Source organism: Onychomys torridus, chromosome 9 (genome assembly GCF_903995425.1).
Source record: "Onychomys torridus chromosome 9, mOncTor1.1, whole genome shotgun sequence".
NCBI classification, from domain to species: Eukaryota; Metazoa; Chordata; class Mammalia; order Rodentia; family Cricetidae; genus Onychomys; species Onychomys torridus.
In genome coordinates, this window is record NC_050451.1 from 52,811,030 (window position 1) to 52,837,927 (window position 26,898).

The following is a 26,898-nucleotide window of genomic DNA, read 5'->3' on the forward strand; positions in this document are numbered from 1 at the left end:
GGGGTTTACTTCACAGGACCAGCATGCTCAGAGTAGCTGCTTTGTGCCAAGGAATGCCACAGGGTGGGGTGGGGGCCAGGGCGGGGAGGGGGGAAGCAGAGACAAGAAGATCTCATTTATCACCAAGAGGCAGAAACAGCACAAAAACTCTTATAATGGGTCTGATGATGTGAGGGTTGAAAGCAAAGCATCATGGGAATGTGGAAAAAGGCAGGCTCTGAGAGAGGTGTCCTGGGGTGTGAAGAGATGAGCAGGAGGAATCTGGCATTGACAGAGCACGCATTCTGAGACAGACATGTTACACACACAGCACGCCGGATGGATCATAGAACTTCCTAAGAGGCAGCTACTGCTATCCCGATTTTTAAAAATGTCAGGAAACCCAAGCTTAGAGTGGCTAACAGTCGAAGGTCTTTCACCAAGGACACAGATAGCCATAATGCCCTGTACACCTGCCTACAGACTGACAGAAGATGCAGCTCCACACAAAACACAGGAGCAAGAGTATCTGTCGTGTTCAGATCTAAGCAACAAAGTTCAAAAGATCATGGATTTCAAACAGTCTCTGAAGCTTTCCTAACATACCTTAAACACATAGTAATTAAAATAAAAAGCATTGTTCACCTAGATGTACCCTTCTCATGTATCAGAATAGATCCATATATCGCTGGGTGCTACTGGACTTTTCCATTCCCTTGAAAGATGAGGGTGGTCCCACCGACAATTTTCATTCATTCATTTAAATGTCGCCCTATGTTGGGAGAGCTTTCTGTGTCTGTACCTTTATTGAATTGAAACATCTTCCCAGCCCTGCCAATATTGCTGTATTTTATCATCAATCTGGCCTGCACCTGAAATCCTTGGGTATTTGTGACTCACTGAAGTGGTGATCAAGAGTGAAAGGCTACCTGATGGTGCCCAGGTCAGTGCAGCTCTAGGGAGTTACCACTTGTAAGCCCCCACTCCCCTGCAGAAGACTAGTTTCCTTGACACTGTAGTGAAGATCTACAACCACCAGGGGGCAGTAACACAAACCAGATTTGTTTCCTTCAGGTCTGAATGTGGATGTGCACAGTTTAATGCGTAAAGCCCATTATTACAAGCTTTTCCTCTGCCCACCCCCTATTAATGAACAAATGCCCAGGGGTAATGCAGAGATTTCTAAATACAGTGCAAGAAAGGGCAATCTGTACTCATACACAGGGAGTCTAACATGTAGTAATAAGTGGAAATGAAAATAATCACCAAGATGCAAGTGAGCCATTAGGCTAAAGAGCTAGCCCTCTGTCTGGCTAAAACACAGAAATGCAGATGCCTGGCTCACAGAAATGGGCATTTTAAAAATATTTATTTCACAAGTTTCTATTTAGCGTTCATAATACTATCCATAATTACAACCTCAAAGCTCCAAGAGGGGTCTAGCAGAAATTCCATTTCCAGTGCTGAGCACAGAGACAGGATAGTCCTCTTAGCCTAAGGTAAATAAATTCATGAATTATTCAAGAATTTCCATGGGCATTTTAAATCATAACTTCATGCTGTAAACAATAGCACAAATTAAAAAAAAAATTAAGATGAAGAGCTGTCTAAATTCCCAAACCATAAAACAGCTACTGACGCCCACATCTACATAAGCTCTCCCAATGGTTACAATGTCTTTCTGTAGGGATCTTTGGTGTGTTTACAGGTTTTAAATATAGCAGCAGAGAGAATATAATTACATGGAACCTACTCATTTCCCTGGGAACAAAGAACATGGAATGGTCCCGTTATTTTTGTGACAAAGGGGAGATTTCTCAGTCCTCTCTTCTAACAGTCGTTTGGAACTTGAGGCCTGCAGAAAAGACACACAGCCACAGCTAGCAACCTGGTCTCTGGAGTCACCCCATGCCTTCCCAATATTCATAAACGTCCAGACAGATAGCGCAGTTATTATCCACACAACACGGCTGAAACACACATGGAGTTCTATGTCAAGTGACCATAACTCTCTAAACTTTCTATTGGGGTTGTTCTGGGAATGAGAATGCACCCCTCTGGGCTTCGGTTTCCTAGCAACAGAGGTAGGAGAACAGAACTTGCCCTGTGCCCTTGTGTGGTGTGAAGGCCATTCGGTGTAATGGGAGGGGATGCTAAGAACCCTTGAGATTCATGAAGACTTTCAATGTGGGTCTTCTCTGCACCTCACGGGAGGAACTGGAGCTGCAGAGATTAATCCAAGGTCATGGTGGGTGAAGGCAGAGCCAAGGCCCCAGCTGGCTGTTCTCATCCAAGGCTATGATTCTTCCCATGCCTCCGTGGAGCTGAGCACACACAACACAGACTGTCTCAGTCTGCTCTGGAAAAATCCCTCGGACTCGAAGGCGCACACACGACTGTGGGCTGGGGGAAAGGGCAAGGTGTAACACGGCAGGCTGCATTCCAAGGCCCCTTTTTCTGCCTTGTAGATGGGTAGATTGTGTTTACACAACTTCTCTGAATACATGAGTGAAAGGAGAAAAAGAGTAGCCTCCCCAGTGTCCATGTCTTTTCTTATAAGGTCACTAATCCCACCATGGCACTCTACCCCATGACCTTATCTAACCCAAATTACCCAGATCCAAAACCATCTCACCAGGGAAGGGCAAGGCTTTAGCAGAGGAATTTCAATAGAGAGGAGATAGAAATATTCATCCCATAATAATGTACAATACAACAACCTTGTTCATCTCCTGGATCTCTTTAATTTAGGTCAACAAATATTTGTAGACCATGTGTTAGCAGCCAAGCATAGTTGCAGGTACTTGGGGCACAAAGATGAATGGGAGCCCCCAAAAGGCTGGCTTAGAATAGAAAATGTCAGAATAGGTCCTAAGAAATTCTCTTCAGGGAAGGGTATGTGTGACTTGTGAGCACTAGAGATGTATGGGGATGATTGGTTACAACAATCTTCCCAAGATCTTTCTTCAGACAGCTCTGCTCAAAACAGCTGCAATATGAGTCTGGCAACTAATCAGTACATAATTAATATTTGATAAGGTAATTAATTTATTAATTTACTAGGGAAGGGAAAGAGATAAGTCATTTTCAGCCTACAGATGCCTGGAAGGAGCCACATAGGATCTGCATGTACCTCCTGGGGTGGGGGGTGCCACCAGTCCGGCTATACTCTGGTGGTACTGGCATTATGGAATAATCATTTAATATAATAGATTTCTGTGTTGAGCTGGCATAATTACAACTATTTTTGGGGTCCAGAAACTAAGAAGACTCAACTTCAATTTATATATATTGGATCACTACATGTGTGATGCAAATGTCACTGTAGGGTGTGTGTGTGTGTGTGTGTGTGTGTGTGTATGCTGGGTGGAAGAAGGGAAGGGGAAAAAAGAAAAAAATGTGTGTATATATATATATATACAATGGAGATACATGAAGGTCACTTAGTTCTTCTAGCAAATCTGTGGAGAAATTTGTTACTCAGAGAAATTAACTCAAGCTCAGGGTCACTAAGACTAGAACATTCTTGTCAACCTTCCAAATGTTATTTTGAAAAGAGAGAGGCGAGAGGGGGAGGAACAGGAAGGAAGGGGAGAAGAAACAGGGATGGGGAGGGAGGGAGAGAGAGGGGAGAAGAGGAGGAGGGGGAGGAGGGCAGGAGGAGAGGAAGAGGGGGAGGAGGGGGAGGAGGGAGAGAGGAGGGGAGGAGGAGGGGAAGGAGAGGAGGGAGAGGAGGAGGGGGAGGAGGGGGAAGAGTGGAGGAGGGGGAGGAGGAGGACTGAGGAGGAGGGGGAGGAGAAGGGGAGGGGGAGGAGGGGGAGGAGTGGAGGAGGGGGAGGAGGAGGGGGGGGAGGAGGGGAGGAGGGGGGGGAGGGGGAGGAAGGGGGAGGAGGGGGAGGAGGGGGAGGAGGGGGGAGGGGAGGAGGGGGAGGAGGGGAGGAGGGGAGGAGGGGAGGGGGAAGGAGAAGGGGGAGGAGGGGGAGGGGGGAGGCAGGGAGGAGAGATTCAGAGAGAGAGAGCTTTCTCTTACAAACGTTCTTCCAGCTTCTAGGACACTCTTTGCACAGCTGTCTTAACATCCCACTTTACTTTAGGAGTGGTTACGTTGGGTCTTTTTTGAAGGTAGAGGGAATAAACACGCACATTTCAACCTCCTTGCAAAACCAGATACAGACCACAAGACAGTAGTCCCTGAAAGGGCACCCCTTATGTGAGACTGTGCTTCTCACTCAGTTCCCAGGTATCCAGAAATCCTCCAGCTTCATTCAAAGCCTCTGAGCTTTGGGTGGGAATTACATGTTACATTACAGACATACCATGAGAGGGGCTGTTCCTAGAAGTTACAGATATCTTACCGGAAGAGAGTGTTGCTGTGGGGTGTTCTATATGTTAAATGTGTTGCTCTGATTGGTTAACAAATAAAACACTGATTGGCCAGTAGCCAGGCAGGAAGTATAGGTGGGACAAGCAGAGAGGAGCTACAGAGTGTCATGATTGTATGGAATCTGGAAGACAGAACTAATGACCGGGTTTCAGACAGGCACTAAGGAGGCCATGGAAGAGTCAAGCACCAGGGAGGGAAATGATCTGGATATGTATGATGGCCACTCTGGCTGCCCTGTAAAGGCAGCTATAGCAATGGAGAAGTAAAAAGTTCGTTGGTCCAAGAACAGATGGTGGTACCTAAGTGATGGCAGTGACTGTGGTTATGACAGAGAAGCGGGTACATGGGAGTCGTATCTGTGGGTAGAATCCGGAGATTGTGGTTTGAATGTGAAATGCTTCCCTGAGGCTCCTGCATTCGAATGCTTGGTCCTTAGCTCAGAGTGGGCTTTGAGGTAAACCATAGCTTTAAGAGGTGGGTTAGTCGGGGCAGGTCTTAAGGTTCCTCAGCTGCACCCCACTTCCTGTTCTCTCTATTTCTTGACAGCATAGGCAGGGTGACTGACTACCTCACGGTCCTACCACCATGCCTTCCTCACTACACTGGGCTGTATCCTCTCCAACTGGAGCCAAAACAACCCCTTTCCTTCTCAAGTTGCTTCTTCTCACGTATTTGGTCACAGCAATGAGGCCAGCAACTAGTGAGCCTTGGTGACCTGGTTAAGTGGTGGTGGGGGATGAACACAAGGGATGGATGTGCAGGGGCTCCTAGGGATGCTGTCAGTGAGAGGGTCGGAGAAAGAACTCACTTATTAAAAAGTCTTCTATCTAGGACTAGCTGTGCGGACAAGGATGCAGAAATAAACAAGTGAGTATTTCTATACAGGGGTCTGGAGGTCATGGGGCTCTTTGGGTCATGAATCTGAGTGTCTTTGGTACAGAGAAAACATTTACAACACACAAGAGCAAGGTGGCAGAAACTTCATTGGTAGCACACATAGGGAGGTTATTTGAGAATAAAATAATTTCCGTTTCTCCATCTGCCTTTTTACCCCCCCCCCCCCTCTCTCTCTCTCTCTCTCACACACACACACACACACACACACCTCCATGCATGTCAGGACCTCAATGGGAAGATGTGGCATTAGTGAGTATCCAGCTGCAATCTAAATGGGAAAAGAATCAAATAATCAAAGATGAGACTTTACTCTAAAAATTACTGGCTGTTTTGAAGCAATCATTATATCCTGTTTTGTATATTTTTTGGGTGCTTTTTAAAAATTATACATTGAACTGCATATAATCACATGCATAGACGATAGATGATAGATTGCCAAATAATTGAAAATTAAGATAAAATTACAGAAATTGTTTAAAGAATATAGTTATATTGAAGATATAGATGGAAGAATGAGTAGATGGGTGAGTAGACAGGCTGATGGAAGAGGGGCTATATAAACAGAAGGGTGGGTAGATGGATGGGGAGGCTGGGTGGGTAGCTGAAAGGATGGATGGATGGGTGGGTGAGTGGGTAGATGGATGGGTAGGTGGATGGGTTGGGTGGGTGGGTGGATAGATGTGAGGGTGGGTGGATAGATGGATGGATGGGTGGGTAGGTGGGTAGATGGGTAGCTGAGTGGGTGGATAGATGGATAGATGGGTGGATGGGTGGGTGGATAGATGGATAGATGGGTGGGTAGATAGATGAACAGACATAGAGATTAAGGAGACAGTTTTCAAACACTGTTTAGTATTTGAAATATAGTAATTTAAAATGCACCCAAGAAGGTTTTATGCTTATTAAAGCTCAATATGTTGTAACATGTACACAAAGGAAAACAATGATTTTTCTTCTCTATTCTGACAGGAGAAATACTCAAAGAAATCCTTTTTTCCATTCATGAGTCTTGAGGAGTTAGGAATGAGTTAGGTCATATGGTAGGCTACAGCTAGCTTCATTCACATCTATTGTCTCTTAAATTTCAAGACCCACAATCTACCAGGGGTTACAATGCTTAATTCTTTTTTGTTGTTGTTGCTTTGTTTCTCAAGACAGAGCTTCTCTGTGTAGCCTTGGCTGTTCTGGAACTCACTCTGTATACCAGGCTGGCCTTGAACTCACAGAGATCCGCCTGCCTTTGCCTCCAGAGTGCTGGGATCAAAGGCATGCACCACCACTGCCCAGCAAAATATTGAATTCTTAAGTGGGGAGGAGTCACATTTTGAGTATGAAGGAATCCACATGAATCCTATCCTTAACATTCCCAGAGGGCATGATTCATTCAGGTGACAATGAGAAGACATTGATTAGGACAGACTGACTTGGAAGAACCGTCCACAGTGTATGTAATCCACTTTGAATATTTGAATATTTCCCCCAGTTATTTGCTTACAAATAACCACACCATAAAACTCTTTAAGGAAAGAGGTTTACACATAAAGACAACATTAGGAAAATACTATATACATCCTTAAAAGATGAGGGTGCTGGGCACATTTTCATGAATGTCCTCAGCTCACCAAGACATGAAGTAGCTTTATGTTCCATTAGCAGAACTCAGCCCTGTCGAGGTCATTAAATCCAGCATGAAGTTTGGGTTTCACTCCTGCAGGTTTGAGCCTCCTTCCTGAACCTTCTTGCCTCCCCAGCCCCCACCATCAGATGAGAAGTGAAAAAACTTCTTCTTCAGGTTGCTGGCAGGTCTGGGATTGACAGCCCAGCCAACTTTGCAGAAAACCACAGTTTGGAGGGAAAAATCACTTTTGGTTTCTGGCTCCTCAGCACTCCTACACATCTAATTAGCTCAACAATTGGTCCCTGTGATAAAATCAGCTAATTTTATGTTCAAATGGCTGCTTTGTGGTAAGCAGCGCAGCTACTTCAACACCACATATAAAGAAGTTGCTGAAGAAGCCGGATCCTGCGGGTCACTGGGGGACAAACTAGCGGAGGCCATCAAATTAGTAACCTAAGTCAACATTATAGTTAGTATGCAAAGGTCCCTGCAGACTCAGAGAAGATCAATGGCTGGGATGGAAGGCCTGTAATGGCGATCTCTGAAGGGACAAAGAGGAATGAACGGAAGGAGACTCTACTCTCAAAATGGGTCTGAGTGTTGGGGGGCAAAACAAAAGAGGCCAAGAGCTTCACTGGTGTCATGAAGAACTGATGCCCCTAAGAGTAAGTGTCTCTGTTGTTTCTCCAAGTTTGTCCAAGGTCACCCTTGACATGAAGCACAGGCAAGGCCATCCAGAACTGCCCTCTGGCCAGCTGGAAAGACAAAACTTTTGATGGTGTGGGGTCCTTTGGAAGCCAGAGTATTTTTAAGGTAAATGTAAAAGAAAAGACTGATTCTTTATTGGGTGAAAGCTAATTGTATCACCTTTCATAGGCAAATTGTTGACTTATTTGGGGGTGAGTTATAGATATTACCAGTTATACAAAGAGAATGGGCAGGAATTCACACAAGCTCCCAAAGTGGAAACAAGGTCTCAGAACTACACCAACACATGCAATTTCCAACAATGATACAGAGAGATATACACAACTGTGTCTAAGTGTATCTATCACATCTACATATAGATAGGTAGATAGATGATAGATAGATAGATAGATAGATAGATAGATAGATAGATAGATAGATAGATAGATAGATAGACAGATGATAGCAAAATGGCAGATAGATGATATAGATACATAGGTAATTAGTGGATGGATAATCAAAGATTTGTAAAAGACTTCACTGATATAGAAAACTTAGAAGAGTGATTGGCATTCAGTATATACCCTTTTCTGTGGCTGCAACCCTACTATTACTATCTCTGCCATAAGTGTGCTTATGTATTACACATCACTCTGCTCATAACTTCTGTTTCTAAAGCTGTCTCCCAAGTGATAATACGATCACAGCAGGAGGTCCTACTGGGAAATCACCTCAAGCTTTTCTTCCTCAGCTCCATCACAACCTCAGAGAGCCTCTTGGTGGGATCAGCCTTGAGCCTTTGAAGTTAGCAATCTTTCCTGGCTAGGAACAGAGCTGGTGAGAGAAGGGCACTGTGGATGACAGACAGCTTCTGATGCTGCTTACACACTGGGACGGGTAGCTTTAATTGTTAACGTGAAACAGCATAGAATCACCTTGGAAGAGAGTCTCAATGAAGAGATTATCTAAATTGGGTTGACCTGTGGGAATGCCTTTTGGGGGTTGACTTAATTATGTTCATTGATACAAGAAGACCCAGCCCACTGTGGGTAGCATCATTCCCTGGGCAGGGGAGTCTTGAACTGTTTAAGAGAGGACAAAGCTAGCTAAGGACGAGCAGGCAGGCAGATAAATATAAACATTTATTTCCCTTCTCTCTACTGTTTGTTATAACATGGCTACTCAAGTTCCGGCCCCGATTCCCCAGCAATGATAGACAGTAACTTGGAATTGTGAGGCAAATGAACTTGTTTCTCCCTCAAGTTGCTTTTGGTCAGGATATGTTGTCACGGCAACAGAAACTAGAATGCACACACTTAATTCCAGGCCCTTCTCAGTCACGTCAGGTCCTGGGGCTCACTTGCCTCTCCCACAGACCTACTGCTGTGGGGGGCTGTCCTGCAGGGACCCTTCCTACCTTTTGCAGCTCCCTGAACCGATAATGCCGCTCTCATCCTCATGCCATATACCTCTTGCCTCCTACCCCAAGATGAAGTCTCCCGGAGAGAGGTGCAAGGTGACACCATGTATGATGGCTCCCAGGGAAACACGCTTCTTCCCAGAAAGACAGGTGATTTCAGTGAGGCTCAAGCAACTCACTATTGGCGGTGGCAGCATGCGCCTTCATCCTCTCTCCTCCTCCCCGTGTCCCCTCTTTCCTGGTACCATCCTGGAAAGCCCTCTCACACACAAGCTCATTACCGTGAGCTCTGCCACCTGTGGGACTCCGGCTAAGACAGACATCCTAGTGGTCTCCCAGGCACAGGTATGTAGTTAGCCTTATTGCTCCCTCCCCGTACTCAGGTACACTTTGGTTCCTGAAAATGGAGCTCTCTCGATACCGCAGTCTCCATATAGGAATATGAGAAATGTCACAAAATTCAGCCCTCACTCATAGAGGGAGCCATGTGTGGAGAGCAGCTGTGGGGATTGTGCCCCAAACTGCCTGCCATACCAGCCAAGCTGATATTCCAGCCTTAGATGCATGATGGGAGAGGCAACCATCTCAGCATCCCACTCAGCCCTATCTCCTATCACAGTGGAACTGACTAGGCCATACACCTCAATAACAGACAAGCCTCACCATTCCTTCACCCAGCCTTCCTCATTACCCCTCTACCACGGTGGTGGCTGTCCTACACATTTACAGCACCAGGAGTAGCTACCAGCTCTATTTTTTGTTTTGTTTTTTTGTTTTGTTTTGTTTTTCGAGACAAGGTTTCTCTGTGTAGCTTTGCGCCTTTCCTGGAACTCACTCTGTAGAGCAGGCTGGCCTCGAACTCACAGAGATCCGCCTGCCTCTGCCTCCCGAGTGCTGGGATTAAAGGTGTGCGCCACCACCACCCCAGCCAGCTCTATTGTTAAATCAGAAACTATCTTAATTAAAATTAGAGAATTATCATAGAACTCTAAAAACTAAAGTAACTTGAGTTGTTTTTTTAAGAGAACCAAATCTTCACTAGAGATTTCCCTAAAAGTTTATAGAAGTTAATAGTGAGAACAATTATTTCATGATGTAATGTATATATTTCTGATAAATGCTTTTATTATAATTAAGTTTACTGTTACTAGCAATGAAAAGTGTATATCATGGGTTGAGCTATGTTTTCCAGAAAGGATCAATTGAAGCCTTAAGCTCTTAGAACATGACCTTATTTGGATTTGGGTCTTCAAAGAAGTCATCAAGTTAAATGAGGTTACTAAGGTTAGCCTGAATCGAACAGGACCAGTGTCCTTAAAAACGCAGGATTGAACACAGAAGCACACCAAGAGGGAAGGAAGATCATGTGACATTTTCAGGGAAAAGGGTCTGGAGTGGTCCTTCCCTTGGGCCCCAGAAAAAGCCCCCCCCACTCCCCGTCACTGCCTTGATTCTAGGTTCCAGAACAGAGACAATCAAGGTCTATGAGTTAAACAGATTCTGACAGAGGGGCAGCCCCACATATTCACTGGGATGAGTTGCTTCGAAGGACAAATACACATGGACCCACTCCCGGACTCTACTACACACATTTCTTTGGTTCAGTGGCTCTGCTGGAAGGCTGGCAGAACTGGCTAAAATGTATGCCTTGGAGTATGGACACAGGTGGACGGAGCCAAGCTTCCCTTTAAGTTGGCCCAGGTCACACTGGCCTGAGCAGGCCAAAGCTAGGAGCCCTACCTTCTGGTATTCCTCCTTGGATCTCAGGGCTGCTTCCATCTGTGCATTGGAGGTGGGATAGACTGCTGATCGGTACTGGGTGCCATAGTCGTTGCCTTGGCGCATACCTGAGGGCCAGAACAGAGAAGATTAGAGGGCTGCTGGGACAATAGTCCTGGCACTGGCAGACAAGTGCTGAAGGGTGGGGATATTTTTCCATAGGATGGTTCAGTGGTAAGAATGCTTGCTGTCCAAGTGTGAGGGCCTGAGCCAAAATACTCCCCCAACACACACAAGCCCTGTGTGACTGCGCATGGCTGTCACCCCAGTGGTAGTGGTGGAAAAGACAAGAGGATTACTGGGCTCTACCAGACTAGCTCCAGGTTTAGTGAGGGACTCTGTCTCAAGGGAACAAGACAGAGAGAGAGAGATCAGGGCACCTGCTGTGATGGTTAGTTTTAACTGTCAATTTGACACAACCTAGGATTACCTGGAAAAAGAGTCTCAGTGAGGAACTGTCTAGATTGATCGGCCTGTGAACATCAGTGTGAGGAATGTTCCTAATTGGGTTGATTGAGGTGGGAAGAAGATCTACTCTGAATGTGGGTGGCATCATTTCAGGGGCTGCTCCTTCTCAAGACTGAATGACAAGGAGAAGAGTCAGCTGAGCTGGCAGGCAGGCTGGCAGGCAGGCGGGCATTCTCTCTGCTCTTGACTGTGGATATGAATGGCTGCTTCAAGTTCCTGCTGCCTTGACATCCCCACAGCGATGGACTGGAGCCTTTCAGAATTTCATGCTAAAATACATTCCTTTTCTTAGATTGTTTATCTCCAGGTATTTATCATAGCTAAGGAAGTGAAACTAACACACCCATACCTTCTGTGTATACACACGTACACACATGGACTCTGAGATTTTAATTTAGTAAAATAAAATAGCTCAGGTTCAAACTTTACACAACTGCATCAGATGCTGATGAGGATTTCGGATGATTAGCTACTCACATCTGGTTTGACCTGTTTGTCCTTGTTCTCCTAGACTGCTCTGCTCTCCCTTCCTTATCCCTCCCCACAGCAGCAGTGCTCTGACGGAAGCTCTTCACTCATCCTGACCATTCTGCCGCCATTTGCTTTCCCCTTGCCCTTCTCACTGCTGAACTCAGCTGCTCCTTCCCTGCCCTGAGCCCTCCAAAACGGCAGCTCCCTCATTCCCGCTTACAGTCTGCACAGTTGAATTTTCAGCCCCCCCCCCCCACCCAGTCAGTCTTTGGTCATGTATTGCCACATTCCTGCCAGCATTTGTGTGTCTAGGTCCTTGGTCCTGTCTCAGCCCTGCTGCTTCCCTCTTTCTGGTCTCACTTTCGTCTTGCTCTCTGGCACGAGCGGCCCTCCTTCCGGCCTGGAGAAACCCATGTTTTACGGGCACCTCCCAGCCTTCCCTTTGTTTCCTGCAGTCCTCACCAATGCCTTCTACCCTATGGAGATCAATATATCAGGGTGGTAAAAGCAGAGTCAATGGATCTGCTGCAGGCTGCTGTTCCAGAGCTGGATGGCAGAAGCTTCTGATTCTGAGACTGTTGCCATGGGGAGTGTGAAACATCCCTCACGGACTCATGTGTTGGTTGCTAGCTGGTGGCACTGTTTTGGAAGTTTGTGGAAACTATAGGAGAGGAGGCCTAGCTGGAGTGAGTAGGTCACTTAGGGTGAGGGGCTGGGGGGATGTTTATGCCTGACCCCTTTGTACCCTGTTCCCTGCCTTGAGGTGAGCATCCTCTGTCTTATGTCTGTCTGCACCATGGGGCTCAGAATCGAAGAGCCAAGCAACCATGGACTGAGCCCTCTGGAACCCTGGGCTAAAAGTAAGTCCTTCCTCCTTTGTTTTAGCCAAACCCTCAGTCACAGCAATAAGAAGTTACTAGTACAGTGTGCAAACTGAATGAGTAAGTGGTCTTGCAGATCATCTTACCACATGCCCCTGGTGGGTCATCCCACCATATTACTCCATCTCTGACTCCACACTGTGCACCTCACAGTTCACACCTTCTCTTCCCAGGAACAAAGCCAGGGATATCACTTTCATATTCCTCATTCTTAAACAAAATGAGATTAAAAAAAAATGTGCATGGTATGTAATTCCCTTTTATAAAGCATACACATTTTCACAGTTTTTATGCTAGACTGAGAGTTTCAACTTGTTGAGTTTAAGTTTTATAAGGGCTAACACGTTGACCAGCTCTCCTCCACATGTTAGTCCTCAAAAATGCTTTCAAAATATAAATCAAAGCTGCCTTCAAAGAATCCATTGGGCTTAGATTATAAATGTGTTCAACTCCTGAGTATTAAGTCATAGCACCCCAGGAGGTAACACAGAAATGTGCATCTTGGTTAAGCATCAACCTTCCATTAACTCTTGTCTCCCAGGAGCTAATAAGCTGCTAGCTAGGGAGAGTGTTAACTAGGTCATTGGGTGCAGTGGGGGCAAAGCTCACTTGGGGTCTTTTCAAGATGGAGGGGAAGTGAAGAAATCAATTAATACCCTAAAGTAAAATCTAAGTGATTTTAATGACAGTCAGACAACTGAGGTGCTAAAATGCAGTGGGTGTTTTCTCCACACAGACACATCAGCCTCTGCGCTGCTCAATCCTGAGCTAGAAGATCTTCAGTCCTCGGGCTGCCCTGTGCATTCTAGGATGCATCATAGCATCCTCAGGCTCGATCCATCGATGCCCACCCAGTTGTGACATGCAAAACTATCTCTACACATAGCTACATGTCCCCTAGGTGGCAAAACTGCCTCCGGTTGAGGCCTGTTTCTTTATATTAATGGACCATGACTTCCGATATCATTACATACAGCCTTCATGTTCAAGGCAGCTGAGCGAGGCAATGGAAGGAAGTGGGGACCACAGGAGGGGAGAAACCAGCAACTCGAGAGGAATCATGGAAGTCTTCCCTGTCCATATTCGTGTCTGTAGCCACTAAGTTCCGTGGTCGCTAGTGTGGTTTTGTTTTCATTTTCATTTACAATTCCACATGCATACATGTTGCATGGTGACTTCCTCAGAACTCAAGAGAATGGAGGTTTGCATGAGGGAATACAAGATACTTCTTAGTTTGTTTTGTCAGCAGTTTTCATTGAAAATATTTTTTCATACATTCTGATCTTGCTTTCCCTCTTCCTCATTTTATCCCAGATCCTCTCCCTACCTCCCCACACATCCAACGACATGCCTTCTATCTCTTTCTCTTTAGAAAACACACCAGAACATTTTAAAAATAGAATACTAAAAACAAAGAAAAGGCACGAGAAATACACACACACACACACACACACACAGATGAATACAGGTATGTACACACACAAAACTAAAGACCAATAAAGACCAAATGCAAAATTGGAAACCATAACATACAAACAAAAGACCAGTAAGATTAAAAATAAATAAATAAATGCTCAAACAAAGCAATATGAAAGAGAAAAATCTACAAAAATACCATTGAGTTCATTTCCTGTCAGCCTGTACTGCTGGGCATGGGGCCTGACCTTAAGTGTGGTTTGTATGCCCAGTTAGACTCCATTGTAGGAAAATAATGTTTCCTCTGCAAGTGGTTGTCAGTTGGAGGTGACTTCCTGGTTATGAATGGAAGCTCATGTCTACTTTCTCCTCTTAGCCCTGGAACCCTGTCTGGCTTGAACCTGTCCAGGCCCTGCACATGCTGCCACAGTCTCTGAGTTCATATGTGTGTCAGTCCTGGTGTGTCTGGAGGACATGGTTTCCTTGGTGTCCTCCATCCCCTCTGGCCCTTATAATCTTTCTGCCTCCTCTTCCAAATAGTTCCCTGAGCCCTGAGGGGAGGGGTTTGATGATGACATCCCATTAGGACTGAGTGTTCCAAGGCAGCATTTTAAGTGACATTTAAAATCTAAAACAACAGACTTGATGTAAGTAAAAATTAAAATTAGTATGCACACAGTTCAGCTATGAGGCTCTCAACTATATAAAGAAAACCACAAAAGGTCTTTTTGCTTCTTATTTACAAGTCTGGGCAGGAGACAAGAGAAGCATTAAGGCAGCAGCCTGTCTTTGCTGGAGACCAGTGTGGCTGCCACACTGCCCAGGAATCTCCATGCATCTGTCCTGTCTCATGGTGCCCATGGGAACAGCATCCATGTTACCAGGGAAGAAACCAAAGATGAAGAAGACAGAGTTGTGCTGCTGCTTTTCCGGTTAAACAAGGGAAGCTTTACTGAAGTTGGGAATTGAAGTGGCTCCATGGTCACCAGGGACTCTGATTTCTTTTCACTCAATTATTTTTAGCACGTGGCTTCACTCTCAAGAACAAACATCATCTTCTGGTCCTGTAACCACTGCGGCCAAAGTGCAGACTAAGAGAAGGAAGGAGGAGGAAAAGTGAGCGAGTGAAATCTCTCACTCCCTCCACCTTTACCTTTATTAATTTTTATGTATTATTACTATGAGTCTATGACGTGCGTGGGTGGATATTTGCATGCCATGGTGCATATCTGGAGGACAGAGGGCAACTGTGTGGAATCAGCTCTCATCTTCCACCTTTTTGAAGTTCTGGGGATCAAACTCAGGTCTCTAGGCTTACATGACAAGTGCCTTCACCCACAGAGCCACCAACCTGCCCTGACTTCTTCTGTCTTTAAACAGCCTTCCCAGAAGTTTCACACTGCACCATTAGTTATATCTTATTGGTCAGAACATGGTCACGTGACCATACCTCCCAAACTCCCCACTCCACTATGCATGGGCCAAGACCTCTCAAGAGGCCACGTCCTCACTCGACTTCTTCTCTTCCCCTCTCTCCTTCTCTCCTTCACTTACAGGCTCTCCTCTCCACTCCTCTGTCCCCCTCCAGTCACAGGCACTGATCCTGTACTCAGGCTCTCCATCAGGGAAGCTAATTGACTCCATGACAGTTACTAGTTCTATGCCCAGTAAAGCTGATTTACTTTGTATTCTCTTGTTTCTTACATTCTGTGACTCTCAGAGAAAGTCCTATGTACCACCTTGTCCTGCTTGGGATGGTACATCTATGTTCTGTGGTTGACTCTTTTAGAATGAGAAGGGGCTGAGAGGCTATGGTTAGCTCCAAAATTCTGAACCTGCAGCTGCTTCTTCAATCTCAATGGAAAGTAAAACTGCTGATGAATGGCTCAGGGCCACAGTCATTTCACACTCGTGGGAGAACTGGTCTTCTATTCCTTGTGGTAAACTGACTCACTCACTAGTTGATCTCCAGAGATGGCATTGAAAGCCCCCTGCACACCCCAGTGGCACCAAAGACCACAGCTCACATGGTTCACTCCAGTGTTGCCCCCTTCCTGTGGCCGGAAACAGGATCTCCTGAAGAGAGGACACCACAGTGCTCCAGCACTCTCCAACAGGTCACGAGCATCTGTCCTTTGCAGTGACACACAGCTTCTTACTGTAACCCAAGAGCCCTTCTCGGCACACCTGGCCTTTCTCTCAGGTGTCTGAGATGAAACCCATGAATATTGAGCAGTCTCACTTTGCCTGACTGAGAAATTAATTCTGTCAACTTTAACTGACAGCTCGTTTTAAATTTAAAATGAGGAGATGAATGGATAGCCCGTGTTTCATCAAAAAGGAGGTAGAGAGGCATCAAAATAGCTAACAAAGCCTGGAGAGGTGGCTCAGCCCGAAAAGGACTTGCTGCACCTCCATGAGGACCTGGGATCCATCTCTAGTACCCACCAAAAAGCTGGGCACAGCAGTACACATGTGCAATACCAGTGCTAGTGGTGTGGAGACAAGTGGATTCCTGGAGCTCACTGGCTGACTAGCCCAGCCCAATAGTGGTCCCAGTGAATAAGCCTGTCTTGAAAAATAAGATGGGTAGTGACTAGGAGTAATACTTGAGGTTGTCTTCTGGTTTTCACATGCATGAGTGTGCATCAATGACCACTACAGACCAGCATAGACGAGCACAAACCATCAGTGATCACCACAGAAAAGCACAGACCATCAGTGATCACCACAGACCATCAGTGAGCTTCTCAGGATGCTTACAAAAACAACACCAAGCATAAACAGATGGCATAAAATGGAGAAAGTGAGCTGCACATTAGCAACCATGCATCTACCACTCTCTACTGCTGATCTTACAGCAGCTTCAAGCACCTACTGCCTTGATTTCTCTGCCGTGACATAAAAATAAGACTTTTCTCCTTTAAGTCACTCTTGTCAGATTATTTTAACACAGCAACAGGAAATAAAACCAAGACTCAACACAGAAAAGTATATAAAGCATGTCCCAAAGCACATAAAACATAGTATAAGATTTATCAATTATACGCTTCGATGTTACAGTAAGATAACAGTATCATTATTCATTATCATGAAGTGAATGCTCAGATAAAGACCACCAAACTAAATAAATGGAGTACCACTGTCCTCCATGTGTCCCTTCTAATGAAAGTGCCTTCTAGCACAGCTTGGCCTGTTTTTAAAATGTATACAAATGAAACTGTACATGGTTCCAATCTCACATGTCATTGTTCTGTGGCTTCAGAACAACTCTTGAATGAGCACCCACCCACCCACCATGAAGGCATTCATTCTGCAACAAGCATAACCAGCCCAGGACTGCCAAGAACATTTTCAATATGCACTCGGCTACACAAATGCATGAGATACTTGTGGGTACACACCTAGGAATGGAGATGTTGGTCAGTGAGGTTTGCACATCTTCAGTGTAACTACATGTAAGCCACTTCAGACCAGTTACCCTGATTTACAAAACCCATATTCCTCCATCAGAAGCCAGAAGCTCTGAGAACCTGCCAATTCACAGAATGTGCTCAAGTCTGATATTCTACTTTCTGTCAGCTCAGTTCATGATGTAATCTCACTTGATCTTAATTTGCATTTTCCTAATTGATAACGATGCTGTTTTTAATTTTATGCTTCTCCACTGCTATTTAAATACCTTGGCGATATTCCTTTGCAGCAATCTGTGTTTCTAAAAAAAAAAAATCTATTTTATATATTTTAAATATTCTGGATATAAATCCATTATTAGATACAATCTCATTAAAGAAAATTGGCATTTTCTTTACAATGGTTTGGTTAATTTTTATTTATATTTAATTTATGTACAGGAATGTAAGCTTTCATGTCTGTATGTATACCTGGTATCTGCTTGGTGTCTTCAGATGCCAGAAGAAGGTGTAGATCCTCTGCAACTAGAGTTACAGGTAGTTGGAAGCCATCATGAAGTGCTGGGAACTGAACCTGGGTCCTCTGTAAGAGCAGCAAGGGCTTTTAACTGCAGAGCCATCTCTCCAGCCCCTACAATGCTTTTTGATAAGCCACAATTTGAAGATGGCTGGATTCACACGCCCACTGCTTACTTCTCTCTTCTGCACATCAAGCGCACAGCAGCTTAACAGGTGCTGTTTTATAATGACTAAGACACACAGAAGGAAAAGTTCCCTGTGTTCTTGTTACATAAGAAAACATTTGCTTTTGTAAACACTGAAAATCTTTTTTTTTTCCAAGTAGAGGAGGAGGAGGAGGAGGAGGAGGAGGAGGAGGAGGAGGAGGAGGAGGAGGAGGAGAGAGTGAGAAGAACAACATGGAGACATCAGGACCATGGGGTTTCACTGGGGTTTCTACTAAATTTACAAAAGAGTCTGAGAGGAAGGGCACGTTCACAAGCTGCTTCTGATCTTCCAGCTGTGCCATGGCTAAGTGAACACTATTAGAGATTTATTAATGGCACTTCTCTTCAAGGAACCTCTTTCCGAAATCTCGTGGCTGAACCTAATAGTTCACTTCTTGCTCACACCAAGAACATTCGGTAAAAAGGGATGATAAACCCCCTGCCTCTGGAGAAAGGCAGATGGTTTGCTTCCCTGAGTACCTGTGTTCAGAGCTCAAAGGCCAGGCAGGAGTTTTAGGAGCTAAGATCAGAAGTAGAAGGCGTCATTTCTGCCACATTCCATTGGCCAGAACTCAGTCACATGGCCACTAGGAGAAGGAGAAATCCCAGAGAGCTGGGGAGAAGTGAGTGGTACTCAGTCTTGACTTAAGTCTGAACGAGGATCATCATCCATCCCAGTACAAGGCAGATTAGAGGTTGGAATAGAGCTGGGGCTGGTAGCTCACATCTCTAATCACAGGACTTGTGAGTTGGAAGACAGCTTGGGCTACATGATAATGAGTTCCAGGCTGGCCTGGGCTACAGAGTGAGACCAAAAATAAAACAAAACAAAATACAAACAAATAAACAACAACAAAACCCCCCATAGTAGTTGCTCCAACATGCTGCAGTTTCTGAATATTTCACTGTTAAGTAGTGTATGTGCACACAGTAGGCCTTGGTACAGACCCCTTTCTGTGCTTTGTCACTTATGGATGAACATGGAATTGTGTTGAATACCTTGTTGCACTGACTCTGATAGCCATGTTTTTCTCTTAATCTGTCCGAGAAACACTCTGGCCAGTTTCCAGGGTTAACACTGAAATGTTAAGCCATGTCGTGGAATCCACTTGGTCACAGATGTTGTCTTCAAGATGTCACTGATTTCAGTTTGCTAACAGTCCACTGGGGATCTCTGCATACACCTTCCTAGGTAAAACTGTCCTGAGATTTTTTTCTCACGGGCTCAGATTTGGGTATCAGGAATATGTGGAGTCATAGAGCAAACTTGATTTTCTTCAGCCCTTGGGAGACATCCCTCAAAACAGCAGCGGTTTCTCTCTTAAATGTTAGTAGAAGCATCTGAGCTCCTCAAATATGGATCCAATTTCTTTAGCAATACCAAGCTCAGTTCATTTTGTTGGGCTCTACTTCTTTTTACTTTATTTGTTCAATGTGTCTTTCACATCATGCATCTTGATTCCATTCATTTCCCCATCCTTTGCATCTACCCTTTGCCCCTGCAAATACGCCCCCCCCCAATAAAATAAAATTTAAGAGAAAAAAAGAAAGGAAAAAATTTAACAATCTTGTTATGGAAGCTGCAGTGTGACACAGTGAGTCACCCACTAAACCCCTTTGTCCACACATCTCTGCTTGCAAGTGTTCACTACAAAGAGTCATTGGTCTGGTTTGAGGCCTCTGGTTTCTACTACACCATTGATCCTGAGCCCTCATTGAGATTCTTCTTGGATATCTTGTTGTTGTCCTAAGTTATGGAGAGCCTGCAGCTTTGGGTCTTTGGGTCATGCCCCTTCGAGTGCTCCAGCAGATCATAGATGGAGTGGATCATGGGGTGAGCCAAGTCATAACCCTGGTTCTGGACCTGGCAGTTGCAGTGTTGGTCAGCCCATCAATTTCCCCCATCCTTAACACCATCATGAGCTCTCCAGCATTGCCCTGGTTAATTCACCCTTGCAGCAATGAGCAAGGGGTGGGGCCAGTTTTCCGGCTTTCATGCCCTCAGGGTCAGCTTTCCCACACCTACACTATCAGGACCAGTTCTTCTGTGCTGCCTAGGCAAGGTACAGGGACCACTCTCCCGAGTGTTGCAGCAGGCGAGGGGCAGGGACAGCCCTCCTGTCTTATGACCCCAGGGCTAGCTCCTCCACCAGTCTTAGGTGTTGATGGGTGGGAGTTTCAGGGAGGGTATCTCTCCTTTGCATATGATGCCACATGTCAGTTAATGGGGACAGCTCTCCCTTGCTTGCAACATTAGAGCTGGGTCACCTCACCTCTGACAACAGGGCCAGCTCTGCTGTGCTACCTAGGTGAGAAGCAGGGCCCACTATCTTGAGTGCTGGGTTGGTAAGGCAGGTGCTAAGGGGTGGAGGGTAAGGTGTGGCATCTCTTCCCCACCAACACCACTGCATGACAGATGAGTAGTGGGGACAGCTCTCGCATGCCTATAACTTCTGGGCTGGCTCACCCACACCTCCACCAACTGGGTTGGCTCTATTATGTTGCCCAGGTGAGATGCAGGGCCTGCTCTCCAGAGTGTTACAGCTGGTGGGGGATGGGGTCAGCTCTCCTGCTCTTGTGATGTTAGGGCCAGTTCTCCCACCTGCCTTAGGCATTGACGGGAAGGAGGGGAGAGCATCTTTCCCCTGCCCATGCCACCACAAGACAGACAAGAAATGAGGATAGTTCTGTTGGTTCTTAAGAGGCTTGTTTTCAAAGTAACTTTCTTCTCAAGTTGGCCGCTCTAGATGTCCTCTGAGTCTGGCGGTACCTCCAGTGTCTTCAGTGAGATTCCTTTTTGTTTATCTATTGTTCCTCATACTGGGAATCTCTGCCATGTGTTTTTATTGACTGACTTTGCTAACATCTGGAAAGTCTTGGCTTTCACAGTCATCACTGCTGCTGGTTTGAGCTCCACACCATTGGTTTATGCTCCTCATTCTTTCTTTCCCACTGGTGGGAATTATTTTGTAGTTGGTTTCTGGTTTCTTGAGATGGATGATCTTCTCTCTTCTTATAGATGGGTATAAGATCTGTTTAGCCATGCCTTGTGAACTTGGATATATAGTGTCTGAATCATCACCTACTTAAAATATTTTCTAACCATTCATGATTTATCCTTAATAACTAGATTTGCTACTGATTTTCCTTGTCAGCATAAGAAGAAGCAACTTTGGGGGGTGGGATTGATTTTGGCTCCTGGTTCAGGGGACACAGTCCCTCAAAGTGGAGAAAGGCATGGTGGCAGAACTTTCCATATCTGCTGCTTCCCTCACTGTAGACCAGGAAGCAGAGATGGGACAAGAAGCAGGATCACACCGGAAATCTCAAGGCCTGCCCCTCAGTGAGCCACTTCCTCCTGCTAGCCCCTAGCTCCTAAAGACTCCACAACCCTACAAAACAGAGCCATCTGCTGGGATCAAGTGTTCAAACAGGAGCCCAGGCTGGGGGTGGGGGAGCAAGATGTATTTCCCATGCAAACTACAAGGCTAAGATAGAAATAAATTTTTCTTCTTAACATAAGAGGGTTTTTCTAGATAACTCACTGCTACTGATCTCTAGTAGAATACCATGGTAAGAGAATCCTAATCTATGTGATTTTAAACCTTTTAGCCACACTGCTCTTTTTCTGGCCTAGTGTGTGTTCTGTGTATGACTGAGAACCAGGCTGCTTCCAGGTACTTCATATGAGTCTGATAAGTTAAGGATCCTGAGTTAAGGACACCTTCCACATCTTAGTAAGGACCCCCAGACCTATATTTATGGCATCAGAGAATTCTCTCGGAATCCGTCCTCTTCTGCCTGTCTCCCTTCCTGTTTCCTTTCATCTTGATCTGGTCATTCCTCACAACTTGTCAGCTGTTGTTTGTGATGCTCTCAGTGTATTCTAAATATTTTACCCAACACCTTAAGTTGTCTTCAGTGTGTGAGCTGAACTGAATGGCCCAGTCTGCCAATACTGCAGCCTAGAAACTTCAGTTCCCACTAATGCTATCAGCTCAGATCCTCCCCTTACCTAATTTAAGACACTGTATGAAGTGTAATAGTTCTTCTGACTTCATATTTTACTGCTTAAGTGCAAAATTTTCACACTCTAAATGATGATGTAAAATGTGTGCAATTCCTCTGAATGTTTCCAAAAGCCCAATTATCTTCCTCTTGCTAATCCTTAACAGCATGTATGAAATTGTAACAGACACTGTAGGAGTCACAGACACTGGCAAGTGTGCAGCTCTTTCCAGCCACCGTGGGTCATGCCCCCTGCTCTCTGAAAGCATTACTTAACAATGTGGAGTCATGTGTCTTGCCGGAGGAGGAACACAAGGCTTGGAACTGAGCCCCGGAGAACAAATTCCATCCTTGTCACATAATGGTAACGTACTAGCGGGTGCCAGACAAATTCTCTTGCTTCACTGGGGCAATCTGTTCATCTGCAGTCTGCCCATCTGCAGCATGGGCCTAACTTTTAAGAATCAAATAGGGTTTTACATGCATAAGCTTCCGAGCACCATGGCCATCATGGAGATGGTACCCACCAAGAGTCCTCCAATCAGTTTGTAGATACCAGATCCTTACAACACCAAAAGGCAGAGCAAAGCTGCTCTGTATGAGCATTCTTGAAAAGACATTTGAGGGTGCAAACAGCAGGGATACTGTGCACATGTTTGACGATGCTATGAGGAGAAGCACACTGGAGAGTACAATTAATAAAGAAAAAATACTGGTTTCTTTGTTTCATTTTTCTCTGTTCCCTGAAATTCTTAAAAGACTGAAGCCCCTTGCAGAATTCATAATGCTGGGTTTGAGCCACTTTTGCATTTTGTGTGTGTGCAGCTGTTCCCCACTACAAGCATGCACATCTGCTCATTAGCAATACAATATATTTCCCACTGTTTAATTATTTGCAGATGATAGATTTCTTATACATGGTCTAAAAAAAGGTTAGTCTTTCAAAACTGGTAACTTATTTAAAAATAAAAACCACTAACTTAAAAGGGTCAGCACAATAAAGTTCAGATATTAATTTGGCAAGTTCAAATGAACATACACCAACACTTAATTGCCCACTTGATGGGAAACGGGGGAAAAATGGGGTTTTTCTCCCTGCAGTTAAGGCTTCCTAGTAGATAGCATGAGAGGTTACATGGGGGAGACAGTGGCTGCTCTTACATGCACCTGGAAAGAGACTATGGGGCAACCACACTGAAACATCTAGAGTAATGTTTCATGGAGAGTGTGTGTGAGGGGGACATGCAGGAATTGACTAGAGAGGTGGTGTCCTTGGAGGTCGAGAGAGATGGCATGTTACAGGTGTATGTCTGTAAGCCCTGTGCTGGAGGTGGTGGCTGAGATAGGCAGATGCTCAGAACTCTCTGACCAGCCAGTCTAGCCAAACAGTGAATACCGGGTTTAGAGAGAGACCTTACCTCAAAAAACAAAGTAGAAAGCCATGGACAGGACACTTGTTATAGACTTCTGGCCTCCATAAGTTTACCTGCATCCACATGGATATGTGTGTGTGCAAACAAACACAAATACAAACACAAATACATACCACACATAAGCACCCCCAAAACACCCACACACATACAAACACACACATACACACAAAAGAGTCCTTGGGATTTTCCAGGCTTATCCATGAACTAAGGAACCCTGCATGGATGACAGCTGGTTGGCCAGTCCAACCATGTTTCCAGAGGAGATCTAGAACTTGATGTCAGATGTGAGGTGGGGCAGGAGGGGTGAGAAGGAGGAGTTAGCTGAAAGTTTTAAAAGTATATGGACAAAGACTAGGGATCTGCCAGGAGCAACTGGAGCAGGAGCCAGGGAAAGGGTGGCTAGATAAATAAAGTATGTAGGGAAATGCTAGACTCCGTGAGAGAGCAGGACAAACTGGGCTCATGTACCAACTCTTCCACAGGCAGTGGGGGCTGCAGCCACTGTGGTCTGGCTACATCTGTGGGCTACATGGGCTTGGAATGGATAGTGGTATGTAGGAAAAGGGGAAACACCTGAGCAAGGGACACATGCACACTTCCCCTTGTCAGGATTTCCTCAACAATCCAGCACTCCAGCTATTTGCACAGTCCTCACACTGTGTTAAGAGTTCCAGGCAATCTAGAGACCAGTTAACATGTGCAGCAAGATGAGCACTGGTCTGCATATTCCATGCTGTTTCATTCAAGGGATGTGAGCATCTAAAGGGTTTTGTATGATCCAGTTCTTGTCTCAGAGGGGCAACTCCACATCCCCGAAATGTACTCTTTGCAGGCACTGTGCTCTGGGCTGCAAACCAAATTTGCTCCTACATCCTCACACACACACACACACACACACACACACACACACACACACACACACCGGACAGGAACTGCTTTCCAAATGCAGAAGCCGAGGCCACTCATGTGCCCAGTGAGAAAACATTTCCTGTGAGGCTGGCCCTCTGAAGGAGAGAAACAATAAACAAATAAACACTGTGATGACTAAGCTTGGTTGTCAACTTCCTAGGTCTGTTATCACCTGAAACACAAGCTGCTGGGGAGTCATGGGAGGAACTTTCTTAAGGAGGGTATTTAAATGGGAGTGGCAGCCTGGAGAAAAGGGCAGGGAAGAAAGAAACTTTGCATTTTTGTTGCTTGCCCTCACTCTCAATGGCAAGTTGATCCATCCTGCTGCTGCAGCCTTCCTTCACTGATGTGAAGACCTGCTTCTTCAGGATTTCAGTGTAGACCAAAGAGCAGCAGCAATCTGGGGATTCTCTAGGCCTCAGTGTCATATTAGGACTGCATGAACTCAACAGTTACTATTCTTGTCCTCTCTAGTGTGGCCAACCATTGTTGGACTACGTGGACCATACCCTATAAGACAATGTAATAAATTTCTCTCTCTCTCTCTCTCTCTCTCTCTCTCTCTCTCTCTCTCTCTCTCTCTCTCTCTCTCTCTCTCTCTCTCTCTCTCTCTCTCACACACACACACACACACACACACACACACACACACAGAGGCAGAGGCAGCAAGGGCAAGGAGTCCTACTTTAGCTTGGGCAGGCCAATGAAGACCTCTTTGAAGACAGTAGAAATCAAGAGGACAAGAAGGAGCCAGGCTTGTCAAGGGCAGTTGGCTGACTGAGCAGTGGGGCCAGACTCTAGAGCAAGAAAATGCTTGTGTCTTCGAAAAGTAGAATGAAGGAAGACCACTGTATCTGAGATGCCTTGAGCAGGGAGAGGGAGTTATCTAAGGTCCCACTGGCCACTGTAAAGAGGTTATAAATGGTCCCAAAGAAAACGGATAACCAGAGAAGGGCTTGAAGCTGGAGAGGGCTTGTTTTGTGACTTAATACCATGGACAATGGATTAGGAAAGGGCAGTGGTACAGGGATTAGCAGGCTTGGAGGCCATTGAGGGTCGACCTCTCCTCCACAATCCACGTTAGACTCCACCTCCTATTTCCCTGGTTACTTTATAAGGACAAGAAAGGAAGTGAGAAGAATGAAGAAGTGGAGGTACAGGGCTTTGTTGGGGCCCATTAAGTGACAGTTGCTTCCTCCAAGTCAAAAGAATGGAATCTGAGTTCTGAGACATGCCATTGTGACCTGCTCCACAGATACTATTGAAACATACTATTGTCTCTTTCTTAAGAGTTAGTCCATCTGGGCCTGTCGTCTGTCCTGAACACCCCTCAGGAAGGCTGATTCAGCATGAAGACATGCTAAGGAGATGGGAGGAATAATTATGCCCTTAATGAGATAACGCGCTGCCTTTCCCAGAAGCCCTTCCCCTATGCAGCTGCTTGCAGAGCATCATCCATGCAGCCTGTCTTCCTTTCTGAGTTCTGATGCAAAAGTGTAACTTATCCTTCTACCTTGTTTGTTTATTTATTTATTTACTTATTTACTTACTTACTTATTGGTGTTTGTTTGTTTTTTGACACCAGCCAAAAGCCTCAGTGTGGGTTTCCTGATTGTCTGGGGTTTTGCACTCATTCTCTGGAGCCCCCACCCCTGCCATGCAGCTGCTTATTGACATCCACCATTGAACGCACTGGCTGTTTTGGACTCTATCTCCAAGAGTATGACCTTCTTGCTGCAGGATATTTGTTTACACTGTGTGAATATGTGTCACTGTGACTGGTTTAATAAAAAGCTGCGGGGACTTCTGGGGAAAGGGAAGAACTCTGAGAAGAAAAGAGGCAGGCAGACACCAGGGAAACACAGGGGAAGTCAAATGTACAGAATAAGAGGTAAAAAGCCACATAGCAGGATGTAGATGAACAGAAGCAGGTTAACTTAAGTTGTAAGAGCTAGTTGGGAACAAGCCTAAGCTAAAAGGGCCAAGTTTTCATAATTATTAATAAGACTCTGCATTGTTATTGGAGGGCTGGTGGTCCCAAAAGAAAGCTGACAAGAAAGCTTGCTGTATTTGACACCCAGTGTAGGACATGACCACACAGAAGGAGAAGTCACACCAGCCAGTGTCACTGCAGCTGCTGCCTGGGCCTCTCTGTGAGCACTCACAGCAGCCAGCTGCCACTTGCAAGGACTCTAGAAATTGAGCTCAGCCAACTTCCCAGAGCTGGGACAGTTAGGCATGGCTAGGACATGCAGCCACCACCTGTGCCTGTAGACCTGAAGGGGGCAGAGCCAGCCATCAGCACCATGGGCTAAGTAGAACCACATGGCAAGTAGCCTAGACACTGCCTAGCAGTTTAAGGTTTGGCTCACATGGTCAGAGGAGCCTGCAGATGTGTAAAAGGTCAGAT

General features: G+C 45.5%; 1 protein-coding gene across 7 annotated transcripts in view; it reads right to left on the reverse strand.

The window, feature by feature from the left end:
- Window positions 1-26,898, reverse strand: part of Msra (methionine sulfoxide reductase A) — a 325,520-nt gene that overhangs the window by 74,624 nt on the left and 223,998 nt on the right. For all 7 annotated transcript variants that reach the window (XM_036199086.1, XM_036199092.1, XM_036199093.1 and 4 more), the window contains exon 5: window positions 10,726-10,832. In XM_036199086.1, the coding sequence (XP_036054979.1) occupies window positions 10,726-10,832 (107 nt within the window). The remainder of the gene's footprint in view (window positions 1-10,725; window positions 10,833-26,898) is intronic.